This window comes from Nannospalax galili, unplaced genomic scaffold (genome assembly GCF_000622305.1).
Source record: "Nannospalax galili isolate Female #2095 unplaced genomic scaffold, S.galili_v1.0 scaffold615, whole genome shotgun sequence".
NCBI classification, from domain to species: Eukaryota; Metazoa; Chordata; class Mammalia; order Rodentia; family Spalacidae; genus Nannospalax; species Nannospalax galili.
The window spans coordinates 577985-599188 of NW_008336950.1; the positions used below are offsets into that span (position 1 = coordinate 577985).

A 21204-nucleotide genomic window follows, 5' to 3' on the forward strand; every position below is an offset into this window, starting at 1 on the left:
AAAAAAAGACAAAAAAATTTAAAAATAAATTAAATTTATAAAAAAATGTTCAGCACATATAATATCCTTCCTCATTTAGTGAAACTTGTTATTCACTTGGTATAGATATTAAATTCTGAGTCTCATCTATGACTTCCCTTGAGTTCATACTATAGGCAAACTAAGCTGCTTGCTCTTCTAAAAGTAGTACTTGAATTAGAACCCATTTCAAAATGTCAGGGAAGTTTTTCAGTGGAGTCATTTAACAAATATTCAACAAAAACCTTATTCTGGGTTCAATTTCCTAGCTTGAACACCTATCCCCTAACACCTCAGAATAAAAGTTTAAAAAAATGGAGATCTCTAAAAATGCAATAAATTTCAAATGAGGTCATTATGGATGGACTCTGATCCCATAAAACTGATGTCCTTTTAAGAAGAGATTAGGACACAGACAAGTGGAAGGGAAAAATCACGTGAAAACACATGGACAAGAAAGCATCTAGAAACTCAGAAGAAACGGATCCATTCAAAACACAATCTGTCCTTTAACTTCTATCTTTTACTTGACTGAGTTGATGATATTTTGTCATTACTGTTCTCACAAAGAAATACAGACCTACTTGACTTAGGAATTGTTTCAAGAACTGGGGTTTCAATGATTATGGCTATTTTGAAAATTATCACCAAAGGGCTGGGAGTGTTCCTTCACAAAGTCAATAGAAGGACTTGGGGAGACAGCAAATTGATTGCTGTGTTTGAGGACCTGGGTTCAGTACCCAGCACCCATGTAAAAAGCCTGGTGTGATGGTGCATATTTGCATCCCCGTGCTGGGGGGTGGGATGGAGGCAGGAAAACCCCTGGGGTTTGCTGGCTAGCCAGCCTAGGTTAATCAGTAAGCACAGGAGTAATGAGAGGCCTTATATCAAAAACCAAAGTGGAGGCTCCTGAGGCTCAACACTGGAGGTTGACCTCTGGCCTCCACATACATACATATGCACATACATATCTTCATACAAGACCACCCACACAGACATGAAGAAAGAGAGAGAGAGAGAGAGACAGAGAGACAGAGACAGAGACAGAGTAGAGGAGATCTGAAGGAGTAGCAAACTACATAAAGAAATCAGCCAATAGAGCACAAGGCTCAGAATTAGACATAAATGCATATGGGAATTTAGTATGAATTAGAAGTTGTATGCCAATCCAGTGAGTATCACATGAGACAGAGAAGCTGCCGGGGAAAGTAGGAAAGTGGGAATGTGGTGTTCCAGAATCCCAAATGATCGCGATGGTCAATAGTGCCGGTAGCAGCTGACTTCTGGAGAAACCGAGCTTTGACTTAGCTATGTGGGTCATTGCTGATCCTATTAACATGGAGGCAGAACGGCCTGAGAACCAAGTGGAGTGGGTGCAAGGGAGGATGGCAGGTGATGAAAAGGGAATTCAGTGGAATACTGTCACAGCCAAGGAGGCAGTTTAAACAGGAGACAGCATAACTTGGAATAAGCAAAAACAAATTCCAATTACATATTCTGAAAAATATGCTTCCCTGATGGCTCTCATGTCCTGCAGCCCATGAGGGACCGAGTCTCTCTTAAACTGTGAAAGGATACCCCCTTTCCCTTAAGTTGCTCCTGTCAAGATACTTTATCACAGCAGTGAGAAGTAGCTAGGACTGCCTCGGAACCTCTAAAGCTCTTCCTCTCTTTGGAGTACTTTCTTATTCTGATGCTTCTTTAACAGGTCACATCAAGCAGCTTCTTGTCAGCTTCTTTCCTAGAAATTCTCCTGTATTTTTTCTTGTTTGTTTCTCATCTGCCAAGAAGTCAAGACGCTTCTCTACTACACAGTCCACGATGCTCTTTACCACTGCACACTCCATGACTCTGTACACCACCACACACTTCTACCATGATGCTTGGCACCATGCCATACTCCGTGATGCTGTACACCACTCCACACCCCGTGATGCTGTACGTCACTCCGCACCCCGTGACGCTGTACGTCACTCCACACTCCGTGACACTGTACATCACTCCACACTGTGACGCTGTACGTCACTCCACACCCCGTGACGCTGTACGTCACTCCACACTGTGATGCTGTACGTCACTCCACACCCCGTGACACTGTACGTCACTCCACACTGTGATGCTGTACGTCACTCCACACCCCGTGATGCTGTACATCACTCCACACTGTGACGCTGTACATCACTCCACACTGTGATGCTGTACGTCACTCCACACCCCGTGACGCTGTACGTCACTCCACACTGTGATGCTGTACGTCACTCCACACCCCGTGATGCTGTACACCACTCCACACTCCACCACTCCACACTCCACCACTACATACTCCACCACTACATACTCCACTCTCGTCACTGTGAGCTCAGAAATATGGATCCAAGTGATCATGGATTGAGTCCTCTAAAATCATGATGCAAAAGAAATAATTCTTCCCTTTTACTTGTTTGTGTAATTTGAGTGCAACAAGGATACAATCAAGTGCTATAGAAAATTGGTAATGAGCTAGGGCTATTGCTATGTAGCCAAGCCTAACTAGGTGGAGATTAAGTCTGAGAAATTTTGGAAGTGGGCTGCAGAAGCCCTGGAATGTGTAAGCAGAGCTTATGAGATGATTTGACCGTGAAGTTAGAAGACCAGAATGCCAGAGACCGGAAAGATGGAGACTGTGAGGTTTCAGATGAGAATAAAGACTTTTTGGGAATTGGATTAGAGGAAGTTCATGCTGCAGTCTGGCAAAGAATTTATCTACATTTTGTCAGTGTCCGGAAACTGAGACAGCCAGAATTGAAAATAATAGGTAATTAGGTTGGCAGAGGAAAACTCCATGCCAGCACCGCCCTGAGGCTCTGGAATAGATATTGTTGGCAGCTCTTAGTCAAGTTTATGGGAGAATCTGAAGCCAAAAGGAAAGAAAAAGATTTGGGAAAAATGGGCAGTTTGGTTAAAAAAGAAGCAAGTTGAAATTTGTAGACAATGAAGGCACGACTGTTAAAAAGATTATATTTAATTACCACTATATCATACTGTCTATATATATTACCATTATATTACACTGCAGTACATTTATTTTTTAGTTTCTTTTGTTACTTGCTATGTAAGTAACACGTTACAAGTCAGATACAATTCCATAATATCTTTAAATGTTGAATTGTGGATATAATGCACTTTTATGTTATGCTCTTTTGAAATGTTGTAAATTATATATGTTTCAATGGCATATATTTTATTATAATATTGTGTATTGTAATAGCAGCAATGCTATTGTTCTGAAACTTGGAAGGAATAAGGTATTTTAAGCCATGAAAAAAAAAAGAGAGATTACATTATCAAAAAGAAGCCAAGCACTGGACTGGTCCAACTGAAAGATGTCTTGAGGTCATTTCAAGAATTAGGAGAACTCTATTCATTGCAAGTTCAAGGGTGCAAGCTAGTATACTAATATGAAACTTTCCTAGTGGGAAGATTGAGCCTCCAGGGCATTCTGCTTGCACAGGACCACCCGTGGAAGGGCTTTTCCCAGCCTGTTTGCCCAGGCACTCAGAGCCTGGCCATGGCCCATGGGTGTTCAGATCCTGCCTGAGCTGGCCTAAGACACTGGCATTTTTCATGTGGTGCAGCCAGAATACAAGAGTTACTGGATTTTCTCTCTGAGATACCAAAGGAAAGCTGGGAAGCCATGCAGTGTGTGGCAGGATTGCCTTCTCTGCAGGGAACCCCTGACAGGGTGATGTGTGAACTGTGAAGGTAAAGCCTAAGCTGTCATGGGGATCCCAAGATGTTGGAGATGCCAGAAACGTGGAAAATCTGCCGAGGAAAGGCACAGACAAGTAGAACAGGCTCCAGAGAGCGCTCATGTGGGCTACACATGCTGTTCAAGCCTGTCGGAGCTCAGCTGTTCAAGCCTGTCAGAGCTCATATCTTGACAGCACATGCCCTAGAACTTGGACATGCAGCCATAGGATTTAGCGTTTTCCCTGCTGGGTTTCATTATTGCTGTGATTTATGGCATCCTTAATTCTAACTGTTGGAGGAATGCTTACTCTCTGCCATGGTATGTTGGAAGTATACACTTACAAATAATATTTTTATTGATTCTTTGGGAATTCCATACGATGTATTCTGGTCATATTTAAATCTTCCTCTGTCTCTTCCCAGATCCATCTCTACCTCCCTAACCTCGCCCCTTCACTTCTTGTCCGCTTTGTATATCTAAATTTTTTATAGGTGTTTACAGCTGAAAGTTTGCCTTGAGTCTCAGAGGAGACTTTGGACTTACAGTGTTGGAAATGTAAGACTTTGTGGACTTTTGCAGTTGGACTGGATGCATCTTACATTACGAGATAGATGCAAGGGGTGGACTGTTGTGGTTTAAAGTGATGTTTTGGGGTGTCAGGTTGGGAAAGGGTGGTGTTTGTGGTGGCTAATCTTGACCGTTAACCTGATTAGATTAAGAAACACGTAGGTCTTGTTTAGGCAAATGTAGTGTTGAGATCTCATGGGTGCAGGCTTCCCTCTCATGTCTAGAACATGCTAACAGCAGGCGTCCTGGTCTTCTGGGTCTCAGAATCTTTCTGGTCCTTCTGCTGTACTTCATGAGACTTGGGTGTAGGGGTTGCTTTTTAGGTGTGTCAACTGGGGCTAGGCACCCCGGGGTCACTTTTCCTCTCCAATTTGACCAGTTGTGGCTCTCTGTAATCATCATCTGTTGCTAAAAGAAGTTTCTTTGGGGCTGGAGAGATGACTCACCGTTTAAGAGCACTAGCTGCTCTTGCAGAGGACCTAGGTTTGGTTCCCCACACCCACATGGTGGTTAATAACTGTCGGTATTGCATACACATGGTGCACATAGTACATGCAGGTAAACACTCATTTACGTAAAATAAGAATAAATAAATAAAATTTAAAAAGAAGCTTCTTTGCAGAGTTGAGAGTTATACTTGTCTGTGGGCATAAGGACAAGTATTTAGAATACAGTTGGAAATTATATTGGTTTGGGAAAACAGTAGGTCGTTTTCCTCTAGGATCTATGACTTCTCCCTCCACCGATGGAAAGGATGTAAACACAATACTCATGTGTGAAATTCTCAAAAACTAAAAAATTAGATTATTAAAAAAGAGGAAGAATAAGGAAAGAAACAGAAGACAGTCATGGAGCATGTTTGTGGATATGTGTGCGAGGCCGCCTGTAGAAGTTCGAGCACGAGCTCTGACATGATAAATGCATTAGGCCACTGATGGACTCATAGTATGATGGCTGGATTGGTGGGGGGTGGGGACTACTTAGGGAGCAGGCCACGAGAAGTGTGCTCCTGGGGTTGTACCTTGTTCTGGAAGCTTCTTTATACACCTCTTTCTTAGCTTCCTGTGCACCAAGCACTGAAGAAGCTCCTTTGCCACACATTTCCACCACGATGTTCTACCTCACAGTGGGTCTGGAAACACAGGGCCAAGTAACCATAGACCGAATCCTCTGAAATCATGAGCCAAAAGGCTTCTCCTTATAGTGTTTATGTCAGGTTTTAGTCACAGCAACGAAAAGTGTCGAATGCAGCTGCTGTTAATTTTGTCCTTTGCCCTTGTACTAGGCTTGAAAGGACACAATACAACTTTGGTTCTAGGGTTCGATGTTGATCTGTATGCTACTTTTATTACTGCTGTGATGGATCATCTCACAAAGGCAGTTTAAGGAAGGAGGGGTTTATTAGGGTTCACAGTTTGAGGGGATGGGTCATCGGAGGGAAGGCATGGTGGTAGTGAGTGGAAGGTGGCTGGTCACATGGTCTTAAGTCAGGAAGCACAGAGAGGTGAATGCTGGTCCTCAGCTCACTTTTGGGCTCCTTTCTTGTATTCTGAAGAGACCACAGCCTGTGGGGTCATACTGTCCACCTTCATGGTGGGTCTTCCCTCCTTAGTTAGATGTCTCTGGAAACGCCCTCGTGGACATGCCTAGAGATGTGTTTCCTAGGTTGAGTTTACAATGAAGATTAACTGTCACAATCTATATTACTTACTTTCTTTATTTTTATTTCATGTGTATGAGTGCATTGCCTGCATATATATAAGTGCACCCATGTTGTGTAATGCCCGTGGAGGCCAGAAGAGGGCATTGAATTCCCTGGAACTGGAGTTATGGATGGTTTTTGTAGCTGCCATGTGGGTGCTGGGAATCAACCCAGGTCCTCTGCAAGAGCAGCCAGTGCTCTTAATTGCAGAACCATCTCTCCAGCCCCACAACCTATATACTTAATTGAGTTTTGTGCTTTTTATGTGTTATGTTGGTAACCCATTTTTTTTTTTAAGTTTAAAAAACTTCCTTTTAGTAATTCCTGTAAAGCCATTCAAGAGGTTATGACTGTTAACCTTGTTTGTCTGGGAAAGTTTTTTTTTTATTTTCACGTCATTTGTGAATAACAGGTTTTTTACTTCAGTAATTTAAATTATTTCAGTAATTTAAATATTTCATTCCACTGTGTTCTGGCCTGTGGGGTTTCTGTCAAAAAGTCCACTGACAGTTGTCCTGGGAATTCTCTGAAGTTGATCCTTGGTCAATTTTATTTTGGTACCCTGAATTTTTCTCTGGTTGTGATTGTTGGTGGGTTGACTTTTATGCTTTGATGAACCCTTCTTTGTATTGAATTTTATTGGAGGCTTCTGTACTTCCTGTACCTTGATATTATTAGTATTATTATTACTTATTATTATTATTATTTGGTCTTTTTTGAGACAGGGTTTCCCTGTAGCCCGAGCTGGCCTGGAACTTGCTATGTAGACCAGGCTGGCCTTGAACTCACAGAGATCCACCTGCCTCTGCTTCCTGAGTGCTGGGATTAAAGGCATGTGCCACCACGCCTGGCCCTGTACCTTGATATTATATAGTTCACCAGATCAGGGAATTTAGTACTCATTTCTGCTTTAAATATGCTTTCTGGCTATTATTATTTTTTTATTTTGGACAGACTCTTGTTGTGTAGCCCATGCTGTCCTTGAACTCATGATCTTTGTTTCTGTCTCTGATGTTGTGATTACAGGCACACATTGCCATACTTGGGCTTCTTTCTTTCTTTTAAAAAGATTTACTTTTATTTTCAATTACACATGTTTAATTATGCATGTCTGTGTGTGGGTATGTGCATGTGAGCGCAGAAGGGAGCATTGGCTTCCCGAGAGCTCGTGTTAAAGGTGGTTGTGAATTGACTGATGTGGGTGCTGGAACTTGAACTTGGGCCCTCTGCAAGAGCAGTATGTGCTCTTAACTGCTGAGTTGTCTCTTCTGCTAAGGTCTCTTGATATCCCATAATTCCCTATACTCAGCACTTCATTGTTGTTTTGATAATGATTGTAGTCTGTGTAGTATATACATCGAAACAATACTTCTTCTTCTTCTTATCCAGGATGCCTTTCTGTTTTTTTTTTTTTTTTCTGTAAGGGAGAAAGAGTTTATTTTTAGCTCACAGTTCATGTCCATCATGGCGGAGAAGTCAGGGCTGCCTGAGCTTGAAACAGCTGGTCACATGAGCTCAACAATCAGGAAAGAGACCGATGAGTGCTAGGGATCAGCTTGCTTTCTGCTTTATTCAGTCCAGGATCCCCAGACAGGAAAGGTGCCACCCACAGTCAAGACGGTTCTCCCTGCTTCCATTGACCTAATCAAGACATCCCTCACAGACATTCTCAGAGGCTGATCTTAATCTAGATGATTCTTTAGGGGTGTACCCAGAGGCTTATCTCTAGATGATTCTAGATCTTTTCTAGTTTTTCAATGCCTTTTCCGAATTGCTTAATCAAAGATCTTTCATCATTGGTTGAATTTATTCCCAGGACATTTTGGTGGATATCACATATAGAATTTCTTTCTTGTCTTCTTTTCACATATCATGGCACATAGCGACACTGCTGATTCTTGTGTTGATTTTGTATTTGGACTCTGCTGTATTTGTTTATTAGTTTTAATGGTTTTGGGTGAATTTGTTAGCACTTTTGACATATAAGACCTTCTGTATACGGTCAGGATTTGACTTTCTCTGATGTCACCAGCATGGACTTCCAGTGCTGTATTGGATAAAATGGTGCAAGTGGGTACCCTTGACTTATTTTAGATCCTGGTCAAGATCTTAGAAGGTTCACAACTTTTCCTATGGTCCTACCTGAGACTTATCATACATCACATTTACTATTTCAAGGCATGCTCCTATACATAGTTTGTTCAGGGTTTTGATATTATGAAGGAATGTTGAATTTTATTAAATGCCTTTTGTGCATCTATTTTTGTGATTGTACTTGGGTTTGTGTGTGTATACATGTGTGTGCAGGTGCATATGTGTGTATGCATATGAAGATCAGAGATTGATGTCAGGTGTTTCCGTTGCCCTCCACCTTAGATTTTGGATCAGAGTAGCTCTTTGAACCTAGAGCTCATTGGTTTGGCCAGACTAAATGGTCAACAAGCCCCAAGAATCCTGTCTTTGCCTTTTGAATGTTAGCTTACTGGAATGTGCCACACTTGGCTTTTTGTGTGGGTACCGGGGATCTGAACTCAAGTCCTCATGCTTGCACAGCGAGCACTTTACCAACTGAGCCATCTTCTCAGATCCCTCTCCATGTGCATTTTGTTCACTGGGTGCAGTCGCAATTCTCTTATTGTCTCAGTGCTGAGGAGTGAACCTGAGGTTTTGGGCATGCTGAATACACACACTGTCCTCAGGCCTCCCCGAACCTTCGTGGGCTTGTTGGCAGGTTACACCGTCTGCACATGAAGGAGTGGGCTATTGATTTAGTTCATAATTTGACTTTGTTTGTCCATCCAGGAATTCTAAGCGGCTTGCTCATTTACTCTGAACTCCCTCAGGCCTCCCCAAACCTTCGTGGGCTTGTTGGCAGGTTACACCGTCTGCACATGAAGGAATGGGCTATTGATTGATTTAGTTCATAATTTGGCTTTGTTTGTCCATCCAGGAATTCTAAGCGGCTTGCTCATTTACTCTGAACTTGTTTCATCACCATAGAGCTCCCAGACTTCAGGTTTGTTGTAGGGACGCGATCACTGTTTTACCACTAGAGGGTGTTTCAAACCCAAGTTTGCCTGAAATTCACAGGCTGTGCATTCTCAAAAACTGAATTAGAGGCATGCCTACAAAGTGAAATTTGTTTACAGAAGTTTCAGTCTGGTGCTATGTTAGACACAGGCACTTTGTCCAGTCACCGACATGCAACTAGGCACTTTTGGCACATACAGCATTCTTTTAACTCTGGTTGTCACTGCAGAGTGACTAGCTCTTATGCAATGGCTCAGTGCCCACCCCACTTTTCTTTCCTGGGCAATTACTTTCTGTTTTGTACTGACCAGGACTGGGAGAGGGTTGTAGTGAGCATTGTGGTAGGTCACATTTAGATCCCTAAGCCCACTGAGACCAACATAGCACAGGGAAGGACCAAGATCCTTCTGTTGTGGGATTTGTAGGCTTCCTACTGATATGGTAAACTCATGTCTGAGAGTAGCACACACAGTCACAGTGATGCCAGCCAGGGTATAAATCCAATCAATGGGCGCCATATGTATTTTCACCTAGCCTTGGGGAAGGTCCTGGGGCTCCATGGATGGCACTTACCTGGGGACACTGTCTCTGCTTAGCATTAGATTTTACTGACCCACACTGAAGTTCATGTAAAAATCCTGAGGATTCTACTCTGTCTTATCTCAGTGGTCAGAGTTTTCGTCAATGCTGTGCTGTCTGAGGAGGAACAGTGACATATGCTTAAGTTGAGTTACACCAGAGTCGAATGACTAAAAGTACTCGTTCTGTCTCAGGGATTCAACAAAGTCCACACTAAAGCTGGTGATGATACAAGGGGATGAATCTGTTCTTTTGGGGACCAAGTTTCTTCTTGGTGTCAGGGAAGGTCTAGGGACCCATTATTCAAATGCTGACCAGCAGATGGGGACATTTTGGCTCTGCTTAGTGCCAGGTCTCACTGTAGTGGATATGATATTGTGATCCTTAGAGCTCACAAGAACGCCAAGACAAAGTTCTGTGTTCACCTTCCTGCTCTATCTCCCAGCAAGGGGAGTCCTCTTTCACAATGTGGTTGGGATAGAGGTGGTGCAGACAGTCTCTTGGCCATCTGGGCTAGTCTAGTTCTAGAGGCTCAATTCTTGGGTACTGGCTTGGGGAAAGGGACTGTGGAGTGTTGTCTGGCAGTAGGTGTCTTGACGACATGCCTGGTACAGGGTTTCAAGTGGTAAGCATCTCTCTCCACACGGCAGTATTTGGAATTTGGGGAGGGGTGTGTTTAAAAATTACACTAAGATCATGTACTACAGTCTCTTGCTTGTTTCCTGAGTTCTTGTGAAGGTGCTGTGGTAAATGAATAGCCGTTGAAGAACTAGGGTGTATGAGGAGATGGTGGATTAGAGACAGCCAGCATCTTCCTCCATTTCCAATAATCAAGTGCATGGCTGCAGGGAGAGGTAGAGTGTGTGGAGAGGCAGGAAGGGCAACATTGAACAGTAGACTAAAATAATACACATCCAGAGATACTGAACTTCAGGTTCACAGAAGAAACATTGTTTGTGAACCCACAAGGAAGTGGCATGTATATACACCCCTGTCCCCCGTATTGTATATATATGTATATACACCCTTGTCCCCTGTATTGTATATATATGTATATACACCCTTGTCCCCTGTATTGTGTATACATGTATATACACCCTTGTCCCCTGTATTGTATATACATGTATATACACCCTTGCCCCCTGTATTGGGGAGAGGGTGCTAGTGCATAGCTCAATGGAAATTTTTGCTTTATGAAAAAGTCACAAACGTAAAAAGACTCCTTTCGAAGCTGCTGACTAGAGAGATCCTGTGGATCCTCAAACAAAGTGGCTATTGCCACTGTACTTGGTTACTCACCAGAACTTGATAGTAAGACCCTGATGCTGAAGACACTACTTGCCTGAATTAGTGGGCAAACAAGGAGAAATCTAACTGGTACACCTTGAAGCCACATCTCTACTGGCTAGCTTTCATAGTACTAGAAGGTGCATGCATGTTATTGGCAGAGAAAGGTAATCATCATCCTTACCCAGCTGTGAACTTTGTAAGCTACAAGGGAAAATATGTCCATAGGTACAATAATGGCACACATATTATGGGAGTAACCAACCACCCTCTAATTGGATTTAAGGCCCACTTCACAATAGTCTACACCTGACACTGTTACTGGGGTCAAGAACCTGTGGCTAGACAGGTCACAAGCTAGAAGGGAGAACCTACTACTTTCATTTTGCTGAATAAACAATATTAAAGCGATACATAATGACATTGTCATGGCCATAGATTAGTGCATCTCTCAGCTCTCAGCAGAGAAGATTCTTTTTGCAGCAGATGGTGATTAACACAGAGACCCACAGCTGGTCAGTATGCAGAGAATGAGAGACTGTGGAGTGCTCAGCCCTAAATGGGACACCTATACCATACTTTCTCCTCCCAAGGTTCAGGGGCTGTTGCTGAAGAGCCAGTGGCAGGAAAGTGTTCAACTACAGGGTAGTTGAGCATATAAACTCACAGCATGCACTTAGGACAGCAAACACAAACAAAATTTGTGCAAAACTAAGCTAGACAGGGGTCTAGCATGAATGGGGGAGGTGGGCAGGAAGCCCCAGCTGAGGATCGATTAGCAATTGATAGATGCTAATAGATAGCAGGTGTCATGCCTGGTAGGTTGACAAGACTCCAAGGGATAACATTTGAGAAACACAGATTAGAGTTAATAGGCTTTTAAAAAGGACAAATAAGGGGCTGGAGAGATGGTTCAGCAGTTAAGAACACTGGCTGTTCTTGCAGAAGACCTGGGTTTGAATCCCAGCACCCACATGGCAGCTAACAACTGTCCATAACTCCAGTCCCAGGGGATCTGATAGCCTCTTCTGTCCTCCACGGGCATTGCACAACATGGGTGCACTTACCTACATGCAGGCAATACACGCATACACATAAAATAAAATAAAAAATAAAATAAATTAAAAAAAGGACAAATAATAATAGAGGACATGATATTGGTGATGGGGGAGAGGTAAAGTAGGGATTGAGACAGGGAAGCTGGTCTGAATACAATCAGAGTACACTGTATGAAGTTCTTGAATCAATAAAAATATTCAAAAAGAGTGCTTTAATTAAACATTCATCACAGTAGTGACGCAGCCAGGGCAGAAGTCACTCCTGTTGAGAACTGTGAAAACTGCTATACATGACTTGATGATAGGAGAAAACAGCCTCTTTCCTTACCCCGAGTAGAGCTGAATTCAAAAAAGAAAAGTTTTGGAGAGCTTTACCATCCAAACTCCGCATGCTGTGAAGCAGACACTGGAGGGGGCGGGGTCATCTGCACGTCCTAGCTTGTTTCCTTCCTTGCCATGGCATGGACTATCTGAGAGAGGTCTTAAAGTGAAATCATTTGCTTGAAGGAGAAGACTTTGTATAGCCAGGCTAAAATACATCTCACATCTCCACTGACTTAGTGACTAGTCGAAGAATCAGTATGGATCTAGGAGGTTGTTGTGACTTGAACTCAGATTTATGAACATGCATCAACTTGGGTGGGAAGTCCTAACTGTACCAAGGCAAGAATATGAAGGGAGCTATTGCCCAAACTCTGGTGCACAGATTTCAGTGTACACATATAAAGAATATGAAAACTCTCCTTATTGAGCTTCAGTAGTTGAACATAAATATATACAAATGGTCGAAATGCCAACAAGGAATTCAAAAGTCTAGTGTTAATAATGATCAGGAACCTCAATGAGGACTCAGACAAACCAACTAATGAAGTGAGGGGGTTGGCTCAAAACCTGGCTGAGAAAATCAGAAACGTGGATGAGAAATTCAGCAACAAAACTGAGATTCTAAAACAGTATCCAAACGGAAATATTGAAAGTGAGAACCCCAGTAAATTAAGGGAAAGAGAGTGGAAATAACTACCGAAGATTATATCAAGCAGAAGAAAGAGAATCAGGACTGAGGACAAGGTCAAGGCGGCATCACATTCATGAAACAATAAAGGAAAAAACAAGCAAGTATGGCCTCAGTTTTCAAGAACTCTCAGATATGATTAAGACACTAAACCAGCCATTATTTCCGTCTCCTCCTTTATCTCACTACACTCTTATCTCCTTTCCCAGGAAGTACCCCATGGCTCCTAAATAGTTTCTTGACCTCTCTGGATTTTCTTATCGAAACACACATACCTAAAGATTCAAAGCTAGCATCCCCAAATGAGAAATAATATGTGATGCTTGTCTTTCTGGTCCAGGTTACCCTGTTCAGAATGATTGTTTCCATTTACCTGCAAACTTCACAATTTTGTTTTTCTTTATAGCTGACTAGTATTGAATTATATAAATGTGCCATATTTTCATTATCTATTCATCAGTTGTGGACATCTAGTTTGTTTCAATTTCATGACTATTGTGAATAGAGCATCAATGAACATGGATGAACATGTATCTCTGTAGCAGGATATGGAGTCCTTTAGGTACATGTCCAAGGGTGGTATAGTGGATCACGTGGTAGATCTACTTCTATCTTCCTGAGGAATTTCTTCACACTAATTTCCACAGAGGCTGTGCCAGTTTGCACTCCCACCAAGGGTCCGTCTTTCCTGGCACCATTGCCAACATTTACCATCATTTAAAAATATTTTATTTGTTATTTTTATTTTATGTGTATGAGTGTTTTGCCTGCATGTATGTGAGTGCATCCATGTCATGCAATGCTGTGGAGGTCAGAAGAGGCTGTTGGATCCCCTGGAACTGGAGTTAAGGATGATTCATAGCTGCCATGTTGGTGCTGGGAATCAAGCCTGGGTCCTCTGCAAGAGCAGTCAGTGCTCTTAAGTGCTGAGCCATCTTTCCAGCCCCCCAAAAATCATAGCCATTCTGCCTGGGATAAGATGAAATCTCAGAGTAATTTTAATTGACATTTCCCTGATATCTAAAGATGTTGAACATTTAAAAAATATATTTCTCAGCCATTTGTGTTCTGTCATTTGAAAACTCTCTGTTTAATGCCTTGCTTCAATATTAACTGAGTAGTTTGTTGTTTCATTTAAGTTTTTATTTATTATTTTTATTTTATGTGCGTGAATGTTTTGCCTGTATGTGTGTAAATGCACCCGTGTCATGCAATGCCTGTGGAGGTCAGAAGAGGGTGTTGGATTTCCCTGGAACTGGAGTTACAGATTGTTGTTCGCTGTCATGTGGGTGCTGGGAATCAAACCTGGGTCCTCTACAAGAGCAGCCAGTGCTCTTAAATGCGGAGTCATCTCTCCAACCCTTAGGTTTTGTTTTTTGGGTTCTTTGTGTATCTTAGACACTAACCCTCTAGCTGGTAAAGATTTTTTCCCCGTTCTGTAGGCTTCTTCTTCACCTGACTACTATCGTGCTCTTTGCTGTATGGAAGGCTTTTAGTTTTATGAGGTCCCATTTGTCAATGGTTAGTCTTTATGCACTATTGGTGTCCTTTTCAGAAAGTCCTTTCCTGTGTCTAGAGTTCCAGTGTGTTCTCTACTTTCCCTCTATCAGATGCTGAAGTCTTTGATCCATTTGGAGTGGAGTTTTGTACAGGGTGAGGGACAGTAGTCTAGTTTCATTCTTCTCTATGTAGCTATCCAGTTTGACCAGCACCATTTACTGAAGATGCTGATTTTTGTCCGGTGTGTATTTTTAGTTACAATAATGACTGGTCTGACAAGATATGCCCACTGGTGCAATAATGGCACAAATGTTATGGCGGTTACCACCAATTTTCTCATTGGAGTTAAGATCTGCTGCACAATAGTGAGTTCATACCTGACACTGTTGTCAGGGTCAAGAACCTGTGGCTGGACAGGTCACAGGCCATAGGGGAGAACGTACTGCTATTATCCTGCTAAATGGACACAGTATTAAACTGACTTCTAATGACTTGTTATACTCATAGATTAGTGAATTTCTCAGCTCTCACCAGAGAAGTGTCTTCTTGAAACAGATGGTGATTAGGACAGAAATGCACAATCTATTTTCAGTCTACATGCAGAAAATGGGCTGCAGAGTGTTAAGCCCTAAATGGGACACATATATCATACCTTCTCCTCCCAAGGCTCAGGGATCATTGAGAAAGAGGGGACAGAAAATCCAGCAGTGGTGGATGAATACAAGAAAGCCATGTTTTACAGACACCACAGGGTAGTTGCCTATAAGATCCTACAGCACTTGTGACAGCATGCACAAGACCTGTGCAAGCCCAAGTCAGACAAAAACCCAGCATAGGTGGGGGAGGGTGGGCAAGAAGCCCTAGCCCTAGCTAAGGAACTATTGACAATTTATAGATGCTGGGAGAGGGAGAGTCAGTTTTCTTTTAGGGTGTGATGCCAGGTAGGTTGACCAGGCTCCAGGGGATAGACCTACAACTAAGTGCATTTGGGGAATACAAATTAGACTTGATAAAAATAATAGAGGACATGAATTGATGCAGGGTATGGGAGTGGTGGTGCATCTGAAAAGCGATGGGGAGTCCGAATATGATCTGAATACATTGTATAAAATTGTCAAAGAATGAGTAGAATATTATTTTTAAAAAGAGACCAAACGTAAGAACCCAGGACACATACATACCTACATACAAAGCGAAATTCATCAGGGTTATACCAGAAATTCTAAAAGCTAGTGAAAACATGGAATAGCACATTTCAAAGCCTGGGAAGAAATAACTGCCAATCAAGATTATGTGCAGCAATGTTGTCCTTTAAATTTGACAGAGAAATAAAGACTCTCCAAGACAAGCACAAACTAAAGCAATTAATGGTCAGCAAGCCCGAATTGCAGAAGTTACTTAAAGTCCTAGACACATGAGGAAGAAAGACATTGCAAACACCAGATCTCAGGGAAGAATAAATTTCACAAGAGCAGCAGATAAACAATTGAAAACTAAGAAAGAATCAAGAATATTAAACTCAGTAATTAGTACTGAGGGATGATGAGTTAGAAGATGAATTAGAGAGAAAGAAAAGAAGAAACATATTCAAACTAACCAGGAAAGAAATAACTAAACAAAATGACACATTTCAGAAAATAACCCTTATTAATAACCTCAAATGCAAATGATCTTAACTCTTCACTTAAAAGATGCAGCATGGATAATTGTGTGAGCCAACAAGCAAGACAGAACTGCTTGTTGACTACAAGAAACACTCCTCAGTGGCAAAGACATATAGTTTGAAAGTGAAAGGATGGAAATCAACATGCCAAGCAAGAGAAGGCAGAAAAGAAGCAGGAGTTGCTGTCCAAATACCCAAAGAATAGATTTCAAGAAAAAATTAGTCAGTAGAGATAAAGATCATCATTGCACATTAATGAAGGGAACAACCCATCAAGAAGATACGAAGACTGAAAAAAAGACATGAAAGTATAACGGGACTAGTTGGGAAGAGGAACGGGGTCAGTGGGAGTAGAGGGGGACAAGGGAGGGCAATGAGATGAATGTGATAAATTACATTGTATTCATGAATGCAAGTATCACAATGAAACCCATAGTGATGACTAATAAATACACACCAATAAAAACTTGAAAGAAGAAGACACAAAGATTGAAAATATATATGCACTGAATTAGTGACTGACTTCAATGACTACATTACCCAGGCAAAGAATCAACACATGATTAGAATTAAACTGAACCATAGATCAAACAGACTTTACAGACATCTAGAGAATATTTCACTGACTAGCTGCGGAATATGCATTCTTTTCAATAGCCCATCCAACTTTCTCTAAAATAGATGATGTCTTTTTGGGGGGGGGCAGGGTCTTACTGTGTAGCTGTGACTGATCTAGAACTTACAGAGATCCATAGGCTTTAGCCTCTTGAATCCTGGGATTAAAGGCTTGAACCACCATTTGTGGATGATAAGCATCAACATACACAAAAATGGAACTAATTCCTTTCATCCTATAAGAAATCAATAGCAAAAGAAACTATGAAAAGTGAAAAAAATATATGGAGATAGACAAATACTTTCTGAATGTAGAAACTAGGGAGAAAATTGAAAATTCTTAGATTCAAATGAAAATCAAAACAACATAACTTTTCAGATACAACAAAGGAGGTTCTGATTTATAGCTATGAGTGCTTACATTAAAAAATCAGAGAAAACTAAAATAATAATGTACCCCAAAGTCTTAGAACAAAGAACAAACCAAACCCACAATTAGTAGACAGAAAGAAGTAATAAAGACCAGGGTAAGAATTAATTGAATGGACACTAGAAGAATGATACAATGAATGAATAAATTAAGTTGGTTCTCTGAAGAAGTAAACAATATCAACCATTAGCCAAACCGAGCAAAAGATACAGAGACAAGACTCAAATAAAATTAAAGATGAAAAAGGGCATATTTGACAGGATTGCTGGGGACTATTCTGAAAACTTTACTGTTTGGTAAGTTCAAAAATCTAGATGAAATGGGAAAATTTCTTATATGACTCATTACAACACAAATTCAATATTTAAAAAGCTGCCGTTTTCTTACATATCAATAAGAAATGTGCTGAAAAAGAAACCAGGAAAACAATTTCATTTTCATGACCTAAAAATTCCTAGGAATCAGCATTAGGAAGGCAGTGAAAAAACTCGGTAGTGAGAGCAGTAAGACGCAGAGTAAAGAAACTAAAGGCACTCAAAGATGGAAAGGTCCATGTTTACTGTCCATATTAATAGTGACAAAATGACCATCATGCAAAGCAATCTGTAGATTCATGGAATCTCCATAAGTCTTCACAGAAAAAAAAGAACACTCTTAAAAAAATTCATACGGAAACACAAAAGACCTCAAATGGCCAAAGCAATTCTGAGCCAGAGGGATGCTGGAGGTATCACAACAGCTGGTTTCAAATTACTGTGCAGAGCCATGCTAGCAAGACCAGCATGGTATTGGCACAGAAAACAGACATGGAGACCAATGTAGTAGAATAGGGGACTCATATTTAAACCCACACGGCTACGATCATCTGATCTTTAACACAGGTGACAAAATCACACACTGGAGGAAAGAGAGTAATTAAGAAACAATGGCAGAAAAACAATATCCACAGCAGGATATTGAAACCAGATTCCTATCTATCACTCTGTACAAAAGTCAATTCAAATGGATCAAAGACCTTCATTTAATAGTGGAAACTTTGAAACCACTAGTGTAAAACATAGGTAAAACACTTCAGGATATGGACACATGCAAGGACTTTCTGAATAGGACACCAGTAGCCTAGGATATGATAGCAAGGATTGACAAATGGGATTGCAGGAAATTAAAATGTTTCAGCACAGCAAAAGAAACATTTAACTGAGAAGTGATAGCTTACAGAGTGGGAGAAAAAGTGCTATCAGCTATCCATCCAGAGTAAGACTAATATCCAGTATCAGTAAAGAGCTCCAAAAATTAAATACCAGGGCTGGGCAGATGACAGTTGGTAGACTCCATTGTTGCAGAAGCGTGCACCTGAGTTTGGATTCCCAGCTCAGTGGCACACATCTATAATTTCAGCACTGGGGAGGTGGAGACAGGAGGATCCCTAAGACTCGATGGAGCAGTAGGGGAAGTCACCTGATGTTGACCTCTGACTTCCATACACATGTGCACATTCATACCTCTATGCATATATGAACACGTACCCTTGCATAAAATATATGCACACATGCAAATTAAATGCCAAAAGATCAAACATGATCCAATTAATAAATGTGTAAATGAACAGAACAATTTTCAGAAGTACATATAGACAGTAAACACAGGAAAAAAACTCGATATCTTTATCCATGAAGGAAGTGCAAATCAAAACTGCACTGAATTCTATTTCAGTCCAGTCAAAATGTCAATCACTAAGCCAACAAATAGTAACAGGAACTGGTGAGGACACAGGATTTCACTTTTGGCCTCTCTAGCACATGCGCATGCACCTGCATACATACATGAGCCCACATATATGTGAACACACACATATGCACATATACCAGACACATAAACATACAAAAACTAAAGTGGAGAGTGATAGGGGAAGACACCTGACAGCACCTTCAGGCCTCCATGTGTACATGCATGGGGAGGTAAACATCACATACACAGAGAAAGAGAGGAAGAGAGAGATGATATAAAGAGAGGAATGAAATTATTTCATTTTCAGGAAACTGTTTGGAATTGGATCTGGAAAAAAACCCACAGGAAAGTGGAATGGGATTATTTGGGGGAAGGGTGGGGATCCAGAAGAGGGAGGAAAAAGGGGGGGCGATGAGCGCACCAGTGTGATAAAGCACATTGTGTTGATGCATGGAAAGTCACAATGAAACCCGTTATTTTGTGCAATTAATATATGCTGATGAAAAAATAACCCTCCAAACTGGTGGCTCAGTGGGCGGGCAGCTATTTCAGTCATTGCATCATTGAAATTTACTGAAAAACTGAAAGAGGACTGGATTGGTCTGGATTTTTCATCATTTACCTTTGTCCCAAACCCATCATTGTAGCTTTGCTAGTGTCTTTTGGAGGGCTTGTAATGTCCTTATATATATTTTGAGATCTATAAGCCCATGTTTTTTCAGTGTTTGAGCATTTGCAGAGACGGTCATTTCCTTTTTCATGTTTCATGGTGCTCTTTGGGAGGTAGGGGCCTTCTGCAGGTATCTATTCCAGGATGCTGAATGGGAAGCTGCTGCTGACCGTAAGCAGGCAGAGCATGCTTTCAGTTTCTCTAAAAAACTGGGAAATTCCCTTTGCTCTGAAATCGGGTGGGGAAGCTAACGAGGCTTTGTTATTTGGCAAGACCACTGGCTGACATCTGCAAATAGACTGAGTAAGAGGATGTGCATTATGGTTGCCTCAGATCTGGGGGAACACAGAGCTTGTATCTTCCCTGCTCAGAAGGTCCTGTGATTTGAGCTCATCCACTGGTCACATTAGCGGTCAAAGTCTTAGGTAGATCAGCATGAATTCTGATGAATGTTGACTAGCAGCCTCAAACTCCACACTGTCCAAACTGCCAGACCAAAGTTACCCAGAGAGAACCTTACGTCTTCTATCTTTTCTTCCTGTGGTTCTCATGGCCACTTGAATATCGAACCAAAGATACAATAGATTTGGAGATTAAGTTTTAGATAAGCTCTTACCTTTCCTCCATTCTTCTTGCTGGATGTGGCAAGCTGGCTTGTGTTGAAGGGAATATTGAGTTGCTAATGGGTACTTCTCTGCGCTGGAGAAGTGAATTTAAAAGCTGGAAGGAAGTAAAGTTTATCAATATACCAGACAACTCTGTGGTTTCCTGCTCAGAGTCCTATTGGCAAATGAGAATGTGGAGTGGGTTATGTCATGTTCCTCCTGAGACATTTCTCAACCTTCAGCTTTACTATACATTTATCTCTCAATTTCTACACATTTCAACCATGTCCTTCTTCCTGTAAATGATTGCTTTTAAAAAGTATTGTAATTTATTATTATTATTATTATTATTATTATTATTATTATTATTTGGTCCTTTTGAGACAAGGTCTTCTTGTGGCCACAGTTGGCCTGGAACTCACTATGTAGACCAGGCTGGCCTTGAACTCATAGAGATCTGCACTGCCTCTGCCTCCTGAGTGCGCCACCATGCCCGGCTGTATTTATTGTTTTTATTTTATGTGTATGTGTGTATTGCCTGCATGTATGTAAGTGCAAACTGTGTCATGCAATGCCCGTGGAGGACAGAAGAGGCCATCGGATCCCCTGGAACTGGAATTATGGACAGTTGTTAGCTGCCATGTGGATGCTGGGATTCAAACTCAGGTCTTCTACAAGAACAGTCAGTGTTCTTAACTGCTGAGCCATCTCTCCAGCCCGTGATTATTGTTTTAAAGTTTCTTGCCGTCTGACCCTCATGCCAAGCAATGTCAGCTGTGCTGGGAAGCTCTATGGAAGGATGGAGCCCAGGCTCCTTAGTTGTTGCTCAACACTCAGTGGTCTGGTTGTTCTTCTCCCTGTTAAAGCAGCAGTGTTGGCATGTGTTCATTTTCTTTCCAAATGGCACAGAAGTACATCAAACAAAAGGTGAATGACTTCCAAATCTTATTCTTTGGGAGCAACAGATTGTTAGAGATTTTATTCTTAAATATTTTGTTAGTTAAGATTAT

General features: G+C 41.4%; 1 protein-coding gene across 1 annotated transcript in view; it reads right to left on the reverse strand.

Annotated features, from left to right (window-relative positions):
• LOC103732972 (mas-related G-protein coupled receptor member A-like) overlaps nt 1–20280 on the reverse strand; it is a 27481-nt gene extending 7201 nt beyond the window's left edge. The window contains exon 1 of the mRNA XM_029562876.1: nt 20206–20280. Coding sequence (XP_029418736.1) covers nt 20206–20216 — 11 coding nt within the window. The 5' untranslated portion in view covers nt 20217–20280. The remainder of the gene's footprint in view (nt 1–20205) is intronic.
• Nucleotides 20281–21204: the final 924 nt, after the last annotated feature.